Source organism: Artibeus jamaicensis, unplaced genomic scaffold (assembly GCF_021234435.1).
Source record: "Artibeus jamaicensis isolate MK-2021 breed Jamaican fruit bat unplaced genomic scaffold, CSHL_Jam_final scaffold_1019, whole genome shotgun sequence".
NCBI classification, from domain to species: Eukaryota; Metazoa; Chordata; class Mammalia; order Chiroptera; family Phyllostomidae; genus Artibeus; species Artibeus jamaicensis.
The window spans coordinates 17,575,615-17,588,384 of record NW_026522025.1 but is presented as its reverse complement, the minus strand read 5'-3'; the positions used below and the strand labels follow the sequence as shown (position 1 = coordinate 17,588,384).

Here is a 12,770-nt window from a genome sequence, read left to right as displayed (position 1 = left end):
AACATGGGGCTAGGAAGCACTTGAGCTGGGTTGCTAAAACAAACTATACACTGGTTAACAACAGTCTGCCATCATAGCAAACCAAATCTGAAAGGACCGGGAGTAGGTTGTTCTTTCCAAAATTTAAAGAATAAAAAAAAATTGAAGAATTTAGTATTCAGAAAGAGTGGTATGCATTCATGTTTTTGTTTCATGCCAACAATAACAATAAAAAGAAAATGAAGATAGTAATATGGAGTGAGTCACTCTAATGCACACTCTGCTATCGTTTATTGAAAACTGTTTTTTTTAAAAAGAGTCTTATTTTCCCCACAAAAGTATTCACTACATTTCCAGTAGTTTTATATAGTGGTGTTTAATTTCATGACATGAGTCTCCACTTCATGTTTTATCACTATGTCAACCAGTTATTCAGTTTCCTTCATATTAGGATCACCGCTCTATTTTGACTTGAATAGTTGTGCTCCCTCTCCAGGATTCTCCAGACAATAAATTGTACTTCTCTGTATCCAGTTGTTCCTGTCAGAAATCTTGAAATTATCCTTTATACCTCCTTTTTTCTTGTTAGTCCTATCCCACTATCAATTCAACAATGAATCCAATAGGTTCCACAAAGCATATCTCAGTTCCATTCACCTCTTTTCATTTCCACTACCAAAATGCTAGCACGAAATCTTAATTTCTTGCCTGACCTACTGTAAATACTTCTCTTTTTATTTATTTACTTATTTTTAGAGAGTGGAAGGGAGGGAGAAAGAGAGGGAGAGAAACATCAATGTGTGGTTGCCTCTTGCATGTCCCTGCATTGGAGACCTGGCCTGCAACCCAGGCATGTGCCCTGACTGGGAATTGAATGGGTGACCCTTTGTTTCACAGTCTGCACTCAGTCCACTGAACTACACTATAAACACTTCTTAATTTATAAATCCCTCCTTCCACTCTGGCTGCCTTCTGTTAAAAATATTTAATGACATCGTGTAAGTTATAAAAATATTTAATTTGTAAATGGGTCAAAACATTCTGAGATGGTTTGACTTATGCCTGTCTCATATTACGCCAATCACCCCTGCTCCCTAATATGCAGCCACACTCGCTCTTTTTCAACGACATGCCTTTCACTGCACCGTCTTTTCAGGACGTACAGTCCTTGCTTGTGCCATTTGCCCAGCTGGATTTCTGCTGCTCCCTCCCTTTGCCTTGGTAATTCCTATCAACTCACAGGTCTTATTTAAATATCAGTTCATCAGAGATTCTACTTCTCCTGCTCAGACCGTTTACTATAACTATGCTCAATGCCTTGGTCTCTTCTTTCTTAGTACTTACCATGACTTGAAATGATATACTCCTAGAGTGATTATTTGTTTAAATGTCTGCCTATCCCTTTAGACTATAAGAACCATTAAAACAGCCGGCTGATTTGTAATTGGCCTTACTTGGCACAGGGCCTGGCACAGAGTAATAGCACAATAAATATTACGAAGAATGCATGAATAAATGTATTAGTTCGAGCAACATTTATTGAAATGAGAAAATGCTGCTGATTTCCATAGGTGTGGTAGAATCTTTTGTTATAAATATTGTCGCAACAATCTACAGAATGAGAATATATGTATCATCCTGGTTTCCTTTTTTTACAAATCAGAAGAGTCATTACTGCATTGTACAAGAGTAGTAGCAGAGTTCTTACACTTCTGTGTGTCAGAATATGAGAGTACACAAGCTTATAAATTGAAAAAAGTCAAAGTGCTTGAAACCTAGAAAATGCTATCAAGTAGATCAGATCAATCTTTGTTGTCTTTTAAATATAGCTTTGTTATTCATTATAGTTTTAATCAGTCATAAAATAAAATACATTTTTACACTGAAAATCTAAATTAGAGGCGTGGCCATGTATAGCTTCCCTGTCATTGTGATGCCATAAACTGGACATCAGGATACCACTTTCACTAGAATTTCACTCAGTGAATTTGACAGGAAGGAAAGGCTAGGTTACCTTCAGTAATAAACACCACTCCCCAAATCTTAACGAAACACCTTATTTCTTGCTCATGCTACACGCTGAATGCATGTGTGCTAGGACAACTGTAGGTGGTCAGGGATCAGGCTGATGGGGGCTCCATTGTGGTGCAGGCTGCTGTAATGGCTACATCAGGGGAAGAGCCGATGGGGCACTGGACCATAAATACTTCTACACAGGAGAGACTCTCCACTTTTGCTCCAATTACATGGGCCAAAGTAAGTCATAAGCCATGCCTAACTTCAAAAAGGGACTGGGATGTAAAGTCTTATGATGTTCTCAGGAAGGAAAGAGAAGAAATAAATTGAAGAAAACCACACTGATGGCCACGAGAGTCACTTAGAAGCATTCAGAAGCATAAGTGAAACTACTTGTTCATATAATGTGCATGGTTTTCTGCATTCTTCTATGAGCTGCTTTGCTAGGGATAAAACATCAGGTGAGTAACTATGTATGTGTTAGTTTTGGGGACAGCTGTGTAAACAAATAATTACTTAAGGATGCTATACATAAAGAATATTCAAAAATTGAAACATCTGGAGAAGATGAACTAAATTGATCTTTGGGTGATCACACAAATCACACAATTTAAAGGTTTGATTTTTTTTGAAAAGGGGTAATCAAGGAATTCTAAACTTTCATTTAACTATATTCATATTCTATATTTTTTTCACCCCACAAAAGACTCGAAAAAGAATTTATCAACTTAATACTGATCTCTACTCACTTTAGAGTGTCTTCCTTCACTTAAATCCAGAAAAGCATAAAACTCTTCAAGTAGCATTGTAGACTTCTTTTGTTAGTATTGAAGTCATTATATTGCTTTTTATCATGTGAACCCATCAAACTGTAATTCTTGACTCTCAATAAATTGTTGTACCTTCTATATCAAAAGACACTATTTTATCCATTATTAAACAATAACATAATAAAAGCAAGTGACGGTTATGTCAAGAAAATATTCATCCATATTCTCAGAACCCAAATCCAATTTTCTTATTTTTGGTATTCTTAGGTATTTTTCACACATAATTATACAAATAAATTCTACCATGGAACATGAAAAAAGATTAAGAACCAATTCCATTTGAAAGATTATAGATAACTTTACACATGTAAAGAAGAAGTGTGCCCTTGAGGTTTTGGGCTGTCCTGGTCCCACACAGAGCCAAAAGGAGTGACAACTGCATCCCTAAGACTGCGGACAAAGGGACTGACCTCTTATACCCTTAGCAACCACCACAAAAACATGTTCTGTCCTCAGGGCTGAGTTCATGCTAATTAATAAACCCCAGAGAAGGTATATATCTTGTCACTTTCTATAGAAGACAAGTGCCCTTGGATTTGCTCAGCGAGTATATTTAGGGTGAAATTCATGAAGGATCTAAGAATTTAACATATATATAGTTATATTTAGGAGAAACAGGTGTAAACACTGTTTACATACAAACCTTGTTCTATTTTTTTTTACTCATCAGCACTTTACACTTTAAGATAAATGCCTTCTCAATTTCACCCATTGCTTTACTACTTTTTCTAATTTTTTCATAAATAAGCATGTACCCAATCTCAATGTAGAGTGTGATTCTGTTAATCCATATATTAAGTATTAATAAAGCTTATTTTCTTATAATTTTTATATGAGATAAATGTGTTGCGGTTCTACTCATTTCTTCCTGTGCCAAAGTAAAACAAATACATCACCTTTGCACTTCTTTTCCCTGGTTGACAGCCCACTTTGGAGGCTACAGTTTTGAGTTCCAGCAGCTTGCTTTTTGTCTGCAGGAAGCAAACCTTAGCTATGTTGAAGTGGAAACAGCAAGTAAGCGAGCAAGCACAGAAGCAACACAAAATGTTCTTAATTCCTTCTATGTCCAAATAACCCCAACAAGTAAAATGAGATATTTTGAAAGATAAAACAGGTTTTATTATGGAAGTAATTCAAACCCTGGATTGGTAAATGTTGAAACCTTGTCATCTCTTTAGCACCTAGTCTTAGGACATTCAGATTTTTGTCATGTAAAATGGTGTGTGGGATTATGTTCACAGATACAGAAATATGTTCCGTTCCATCACACCCACGAGTCCCAGAACAGTACACTGAAAGCTGGCATGAATAAGAACCAATCTACAAGTGAAAAGCATAGCTAATGTGCTCATACACAGGGTCCAGCAGAAATAAGGCCTGCTCGAGTGTGGTTGGTGGGGTAATAATATGGTGTAATAATTTATAGTTTTAACTTGAACATTTCACCTAAAATGTCATGTGGTGTGCTTGAGTGTGATATTGTTAATGCTACAGAATTACGTGCTTATGATTTTATAATAAAAGATTTTGTAATAAAAAAGGGGGCATTATTTGTACTGGACCCTATATAATGGATTAATATAGTCATCATTTAAAAAAATTTATACATTACTGCTGTACTAAGACATTTTTTCCACATTTTTATTGTTGTCTCCACTTTCTCCCACCACTGCCAACCCACCCCAGAGAGGACTATTATGTCTGACTATGTAGTATGTCTTCTTAAATCAAGACTTTTGTCTATAAATATTTCTATATGTCATTGTTTATAAACCAAATATGTATTTTAATAGATCACATAATTTCAAAAATGCTTTAGAATTATTGCTAGTATGTTTAGCAGTTAGGGCAAAACCATCTTGCTCTGAGTTTCCCAGGAACTGAAGTTTCTGAAAAAAGTAGGCTCAAAATATCAGCATTAGAACAAACATCAAATAAGAAATATTTATTTTGAATTTGTCTCATAAAGTCGAACTAAGTCATAACAGATACTCAAACCTATATTTAGTAGTAAGAGAGAACTTATTATTTTTAAGCACCCTCCAAAATGTAACTTTGTAATGGAAAAAAATCCATTGAAATGAGTATGTTTTAAAAATTCCAAATGTATCATATTTTATTTTCTTGATTAGAATGTTTTCCTAATTAACATTTAAGGCAATGTTTTATAGAAAGTCATAAGTTTATATTAAATCACTTGTTTTTTGGTAAGAAAACTCATTAATTGCTCTTTAATGAAGTTAGCACATTTACAAGGGAATTCATTTATCTTAAAAGAATCGAACAGTTCTTCATCACCTAACATTTAGTTGATATTATACTAAAAAGCTCAATAATTTAAAAGAAGATTTTCATTACAAAGGGTATAGTACCCAAATTTAAGGTGTCTTTGTAAAATTAATTTTGCTTTTCTAAAATTAATTTTGCTTTTCTAAAATTAAGACATCTTTATAAAAAATAAAATAAGAATGCAATAGATGTTCAAGACACAGTATTAAACTGCCTAGACAGTCAAATCAACATAAAAGATAAGGCAATTTTCTAAAAAACATAGGCCAAATAAAAACACAGGTCAAAATTCAGGTAAAAATGAAATGAAAACGAAATGTATTTGGAGTGGGGTCATCGCATTGGCCTACTTCATGAGCTGAAGTTATCGGATAAAGGTTCTTTTTCCTGTTTCATTTGCTCAAGTGTGAAGGACGCTGTCAGTTTCAGGGCTGAGGTGTCTCTGGCCGAGTCTGGGACTCCAGAGGTCTGGTTCCCTTCCTGTGTCTCTTGCTAACAGCTGTGCACCCGTGTGCGCAAGAAAGCAAACAGCTGGGCGCAGTTTCCTCCGTTGGAAAGCAAGACCTCAAGAACTTTGCATCCCGGGAGTGTTATGAACTCCTAAAATGGTAAGATGACAGCTGTGTGTGTGTGCGTGCGTGTTGTGAAACAGACGTGCCCCATGTGTGTGGGCAGCCCCGTGTTCAACAACATGCTATTACCCTAAGGACACTGCTAATATTTAACAGTCACTGAGAGCTTAAATAGGTATTTGATTTAATTAATTTAATTACAATAACTTTTATAATTGTCTTAAGAAGTTAATCACACTTGAAGGAAAGAGGGGTAGAAAATTTTTGGTGTGTCTTGAATTACACTGACTCAGAATAAGACAGGAGTAACTAATGTGATATCAGTGTTCAAAATATAAGGTTTGAGGTACATCTCTGTCCCAGAGATGCTTGCTTATGGTAAGAACCACACCAGTGAATGCATTAGATGCAGACCACTTAAGCAGTTACTACTCAAGAAGTGTAATTATTTGCACTTTCAAATTATTTTAGTTACACCATTCGTGTCTCATTAATTCTTTAAATGTAGCTGACACATTTTAGCTTTGTGTCCATTACTCACCTTTTTAGTGCAACAAATGTCTTCATAACACTTAGACACTGTCTCAATAAAATTCATTTCTTGCCTTTCCTTCTATTCCCAAATAATTTGATAATGTAGCCAGTCAGCCATAAAATATTTTGCCACTACACAAAAGTATCTATCTCTTTCAATATGATAATAGCTTAAATAGCTATAATATTTTTCTTGGTGAATTAACTCAAATAGCTCCTTTTCAACTATTTTCCCCATCTTTTCTTCAGCTAGCTATGTATTTCACAGTACCACCTTCTTTTTTCCCTATGAAAATCTTATAATAATAGTGATAGCACTTATACTCTCAGTATTTTTCTTTTCAGGTCAACTATCCCTTCCCTATAATTGCAACCTATAGCTTCTCACTTGTTCTCACAGCACTTTGCCCTTCGAACAGCACAAAATTTAATTCAATCTGAACACATATACCACACACACACATTTACATGTGTTTTACAATTTCCTTGTTTTGATTGAACAAATTTGTTTGCTACTATCCTGGGCATGGTATCACTGTCTTCTGATGTTCATTATGTTCTCAGCCTTGTTGAACTGCATGTAGAACAAAAATATTCTGGCAGGACTGAAGGAAATGCATCTTTCAGAAGCCAGTAAATTAAACAATGTAAGCGTCTACTTCATTGTTAAAATATTTAAAAAGATCATGTCAGTGCTAATGTAAGTTTCAATACTTCTGTTCTGATATATACTGTTGCTTTCATGTGTATTAAAGTAATATTTTGTATAGAGATGTTAAGTAATTTATCAAACTGAAAAGTAAAATGAAAGTGAGGGTATACAACACATCCTTTGGGTGTTTTAAATTTACTTAATAATTTTCCATATGCCATTGAATGACAAATGATCATTTTTCTATTATAGTTAATAATTTGAATAACACATATTGTATGTCTCCAGAGACTTATATATCAAATGTGTCATCATAGTTTCAAACTAGATATGACAACTATTGACTCAAAGCTTGCTTTATTGAAAACTTCCTTAGTATACTTTAATATGTCTGATAGCTTATTACATGTTTCTGTCATGAGTGAATTATACCAGGAAGATAAGCACCAGTATATTTTGTACTAATATTAAATGATGGTCACAAAAGTAATATGGTGCATTATTGCCAAATATGTAGTTCACTTTGAAAAGCTAGTTTTAAAAACAGGTAATTTTTCTTTATTCTTTGGGAAATAGTTTTCTGATCCACAGGTTTCAGTCATTAACAATCACTAATATGTGCCTATGAAGGAGATGACATGATATGAAGAAAAAGGTACAAGAGCCAAATCTGGGGTTGAATCTTTATCACTTTTTAGCTATGTGATATAGACTTGTCACATGCTGTCTCTGAGCTCGGTTCTCTAATTCTTTCAAATGGTGACAATAATGATTCTTAAAGGCTCACTGTGAAGCAAAGCACCTGACTCATGGTAGGTGATTAGTAACAGGTAGCTGTTGTTGTAACTGTCACAATTCATGCACTAAAGTAAAAAAGGCAGGGTGACAAGGGATGGGCCTTGATCACAGGAGTTCGTAGATTCCTGGCAGAACCACCGAATTTCAAGATAAGAAACAGGTATATTTAACTGTTTAAGTGCATGTATTAAAAATACACCGTGCCATCACTACACACACACACATACACAAAATACAATAAGAAAACTGACTTGTAGCAAAAAGTTTATGTTGCACTCTTCCAGAATGCCCAAACTACTTTTCATGTACCACCTTGTCCTATCGTCTATTATGTACTAGAATTATAAAATAGCATTAATGACTACCTCTGTTTTATAGCATTAAAAGGGGCTGATTTATCTTGCCTAAGAGCACATGTTAACCATGGAGGTACCTAAGGTTTTCTTTACTCTCCTTTCACCACCTCAGGACGATTCCCTAGAGTATTTATTCTCTATAAAAACCTGAACATTTGTAATGATGCAAACTTGATTCAAAGAACACAGCTAAAAACTTCATAAAAGAAAAATATTATGGATTTGTGGCCATCATCTTCCAAACACTGTTGATTTATAGTGCTACTTTTAGTCTTGAGATTTCACTTACAATCTATGATTCAGTATTTTAACACATATGCAAAACCTACCATCTATGCATCTCCTTTCTGCTCTTGTGCTTCCTAAGAAATAATTTAATTGCCACACTATATGGTAATATTGTATTTTTATATTAAAATTCCATTTTTAGTTCTGAGGCATTAAAAGTGCTCTCTGTAATACCGATGTGGACCCCAGAATAAGGAGATTCAAAGTGAAAATTTCTCACAAGATCCTAGAATCATCTTCAGTATATTTTTCCTTGGAGATGTGAATTACTGACTGGTGCATTGGCTTGGTGCAGACTAGAGATCTATTTTGTGTCACAGATTTGAATTGATGTTGCCTTCAAAGTCATGTTGAAAAGTCACATGACTGACTGGACTCATCCCAACCAGAATGTGGATGATGCCATACAAAGCAGTTACCGTTACTGGGGAGAACAAAATACTCCACAATATTGTATTTTATTAATGGTGTGGTTTTTATAATCATTTCACTCAGTGAATGGTATATAGTCTTTAAATAAATAAATAAAAATTATGAAATAATTTATGTGAAGGAAAAAATGTAATAAGAGTCCAGATGGTAATTTATCACTAGGTGGTTATTCTGTGTACTCTGTTCATGTGGGAATGGAATGAAGCTCTAATATCATGGAATGTGTGATCCATCCTTATATTGAGGCCACAGTCAATGTAAGTTAAAATATAACCTATCTTCAAATTTTCAACTGTTCTGAAAAGTGAACTTTTAAAGTTGTGATTTAAGAAACCAGGATTTTATATCGAGTATTATTACCATGTAATAAATACTGAAAAGAAGAGAGATCTAGGAAATATCCCTGAGAATTACCATTATGTGGATAATACAGTCATTTAATGACTTTCTGTAAGTGATAAAAATTCATAGTAATACTAACTATATCTTTGCAATTTAAAAAAATCCAAAGCATACAAAACTGTAGATGTACAAGAACACTTTAAGCTATGATTTGTATTTTTTAGACACAGAAAAATTAAAAGCTTATGAAAGTGCAATGTTATTTTAATTAAGAAAATTGTAATGCCAGCCTAAAGTGGTGCTAAAATTCTGAACAAAACATGGCTACTGTAATTGAAGCAGGTTTATTTCTTTAAGAAGTTGTTTCTAATTCTGAAGCTGCATATGTGCAGGGGCAGGTGACGGAGAATGTGAGGGTTGCCATGGTAAGTACACAGCTTTTCCTGAACAGTCAAGTATAAAAATAAAATGTATAAAGAACTCTCACTTCATAACATGTCATGAAAATGGAATCTGCTTTCTGTACCACAACAAATTAGTATGATGCAATGCAGCACGGGGAAGAAATAGCCCACATTTAAAAAACTTCAGCCCATTAAGATGGCTTATAAAATATGGAGTAAAAAAAATTAAATAAATCTTCGAGTTAGGTAACTCTAATTAAACTCTGGATCTACAACAAGTTCTACCTCCATTAAATTATAATCACAGCTCAGGACTTTCCACAGGCCTGAGACCTGTCCCCGCGGGTCCAAATGCAAACATAGTTAAACATCACCCTCTACATACTTTAATGCTATGACTCTTATTTTTAAGGAAAAATAAGAGCATTCCTACATCCCTAGTTTCTTATTCTGTCCCAGGTCAATGGATTCCAAGAAGCAGGGATCTGACTCTGCTCTACTGTTTTTAGGAAGAAAAAAAAAAATCCTGTGGCGGTTCTCCCAGAGTCTGTGAAGTCAGTTCAGCGACGCCTGGATGGAGGCGTGACACTTGCACTGGGAGGTGGCAGAATCTGTTGCGAATCACAGCAGGTTCTGAGTCGCTGGAGAACCCACGTGTGCAGGGGCTGGAGAACTTTTCCAGCACACCTCAGAGGAGGACCGCCTGGCCAGGGAGCTAGCTGGCTAGGGCCAGGGGCGGGGTGAGAGCTAGGCAGTAAAACAGGAGCGGTGGGCAGCAGGGAAGGTTCAGGTCCTTCACAGGTAGCTATCTACCCATGTTTCTCTACCTTCTATTTCCCCCACCCCCGCAACTTTAATTTTTTTTTTCGCTCTTATAGGAGGACTTAAGCAACAGGGATGCTGAGCATCTCATAGGCTCAGCCTGGAACAAAGAAAATCGAGTTCCTAATACTGTATCTCTCCGGCTGGAGAGATCACGTGTCCCGCTTTCGCTGGAATGCTACTTCTCGCCCACGCTATAAAATCTCTATCGTGCTTAGAAATTTTGTCCAGGTAAAAATAAGCCCCCCATGCGATTGTTTTACGTCTCTCGAGAGTCACATTGCAACGAATACAGGTATACACATTGACGTGTTGACCTAGTTACCATTGCAGGTAAATTCGATATGTTGAAAGTGTACTGGGAAAGTAATAAAAAAGAGCAGGTGGAGGACCTTTATGTCTCATCGCCACCCCTCCCCCCACTTCTTTTTGAAGGAGAACTTCGAAAGGAATGTGGGAGTCGTGGGAGTCGCAGATGGTTCCTTTCTGAAGCCGATTCCAGGGAGTTGTGAAAGTGACCCCTTCCCTCCTCTGCCTGGCGCTGCGCCCTCTCGCCCAGCCCACAGGCTTTGTGACTTGGTTGGGAGGAGATAGTGAGGGAGAGGGCGGAGGCGGGTCCTTTATTCAGCTCTGATGGCCAAGAAGTAGTATAATGGAGCGATGTGGCAGCCATCGCCTTTATTATGAAGTCACGCATTAAAGATCTTCTATACAATGCCCATCCCCTCATCCTCGTTCTTGACTCTGCAAACAAGCAAGACTAGAGACCTAGGGAAGCCAGTCTAATTGTCCATGAGCTGGGGTGCCATGATTCCCGTAACGTTAATGTGCTGCCCTCCCTCTTTCCATGGAGGATCCCAAACTAGTCCTGCATCCTTAATGACTTTAAGAGGAGGACACAAGATGGTCTAGGGGGGCCCCCCCAGTGGGATTGAGAATAGTGCAGGCTCACCAGCTTCGCCCTGCAACACAAAGGAGATGTGTGGGCAGGAGTTGTCTGGTTTAGGGGGAGGGCGACATGGTTCTCCCAGGAAAGCTTTCACTCCATTGCTCCCCACTTCTTTCCATCCTCCAGCCTGTCATACTGCTCTTCCTCTCCAGCCCCCCAAACCCCACCCTTCCCCTTCAATCCCCAAAGGCATAAAGATCTTCTAATTGTATTTTTCAAACAGTAATTCTACACCTTTCAAGATAAAGGGGCAAATGAGACCCGCCACAAGTGTGTGTGTGTGTGTGTGTGTGTGTGTGTGTGTGTGTGTGTGTGTGTGACACGAACAAAAAAGAGTGCTTCACTGTCAGACACCTCGGTGGGGAAAAGCTTACAGTAGATACCTATGATAATAAAGAAGAGCTAAGACTAACAGCTCGGCCAACCGTCCCAGCATTCGCGCCCAGCATTCGCTCTTTACATTTCCTTTGCAGTATGTAACCTTTCAGGGTCTCCCGCCAGCCCAGGCCACTCGGTGTTCCCAAGCACCCACACAACTTGCACCCCATTTTCAAATGCCCCTCAACCTTCCACATCCCCTCCACCTCCTCGGGCCACCACGCGAGCATATTCTGGAAAGCGCTGAAGGCTCTTGTACACCCACCCCCGCCCCACGTCGGCCCCCTTGGGTCCCACACCTCCCGAGCTGTCACCCTGGGTACAAGCGAAGAGGGCCCCCCCGCAGCCCCCTGGGTCACCGAGCAAGATGATCCTACTCACATTATCGGCAGGAGAAACTGCCCATGTGGTTCCGGAGAGAGTGAATCGTGCAGCTGCCAAGGGTTATTCCTTAAAGTGTTCGGGGGTCCGCAGTGGAGTGGGCGCGAGGGTCCTTGGAGGAGGTACAGAGGAGGGGTGTAGGAGGAGGAGGGAGAGGAGGAGAAAGAGGGGATTCCAGGAAGGTGCCACGTTAGACCATGATGCCGGTGTCCTTCAGGTGGACGGCTGGAGCGGTTCCGGCGGGAAGCGGCCAAGGGATAGCCCGAAGCGCTGGCAGCGGGGGTGGCAGGAGCGCATCCACTCCCCAGCCTCCGCCTGCCCTGCGCGCCGCGCTAGCGACCGCAGCGGTGGCGGCGGTGGCGGAGGCGCAGCTCCCTCCCCACCCCCAAAAGGCTTCACAGACAATAAATCCTGGGCGGAGAAGAGATGAGCAGAAAAGGCGAATCGTGCACCCAACTCTGTAACACCCCCCTGCCCGCTGCTGCGCTTCGGTTGGGCGAGAATCCCTGGGGACTAGGGTGCAGTGGGAGGCTCCGAGGGGCCGTGCGCTCCCGCGGCTGCAGGCGACCGCGGTGGCCGGAGTGGGCTGCTGCAGATCCCCACTGGCAAGAACCCGCTGCCCAGGAGCAGGGTGTCCGTGGCTTTAAGCCTGGGGTTCGCCCAGAGTGGGGTCCTCCTCGGTGCAGTGGCTCCGCGCACAGGTGCCAGGATTGGCAGGCGAGGAGGCGCTGCTTGTGGCTCTTGGCTG

General features: G+C 39.1%; 1 protein-coding gene across 1 annotated transcript in view; it reads right to left on the bottom strand.

Annotated features, from left to right (window-relative positions):
* LRRC7 (leucine rich repeat containing 7) overlaps window positions 1-12,319 on the bottom strand; it is a 491,093-nt gene extending 478,774 nt beyond the window's left edge. Inside the window, exon 1 of the mRNA XM_037145320.2 lies at window positions 12,023-12,319. Coding sequence (XP_037001215.1) covers window positions 12,023-12,024 — 2 coding nt within the window. The 5' untranslated portion in view covers window positions 12,025-12,319. The remainder of the gene's footprint in view (window positions 1-12,022) is intronic.
* Window positions 12,320-12,770: the final 451 nt, after the last annotated feature.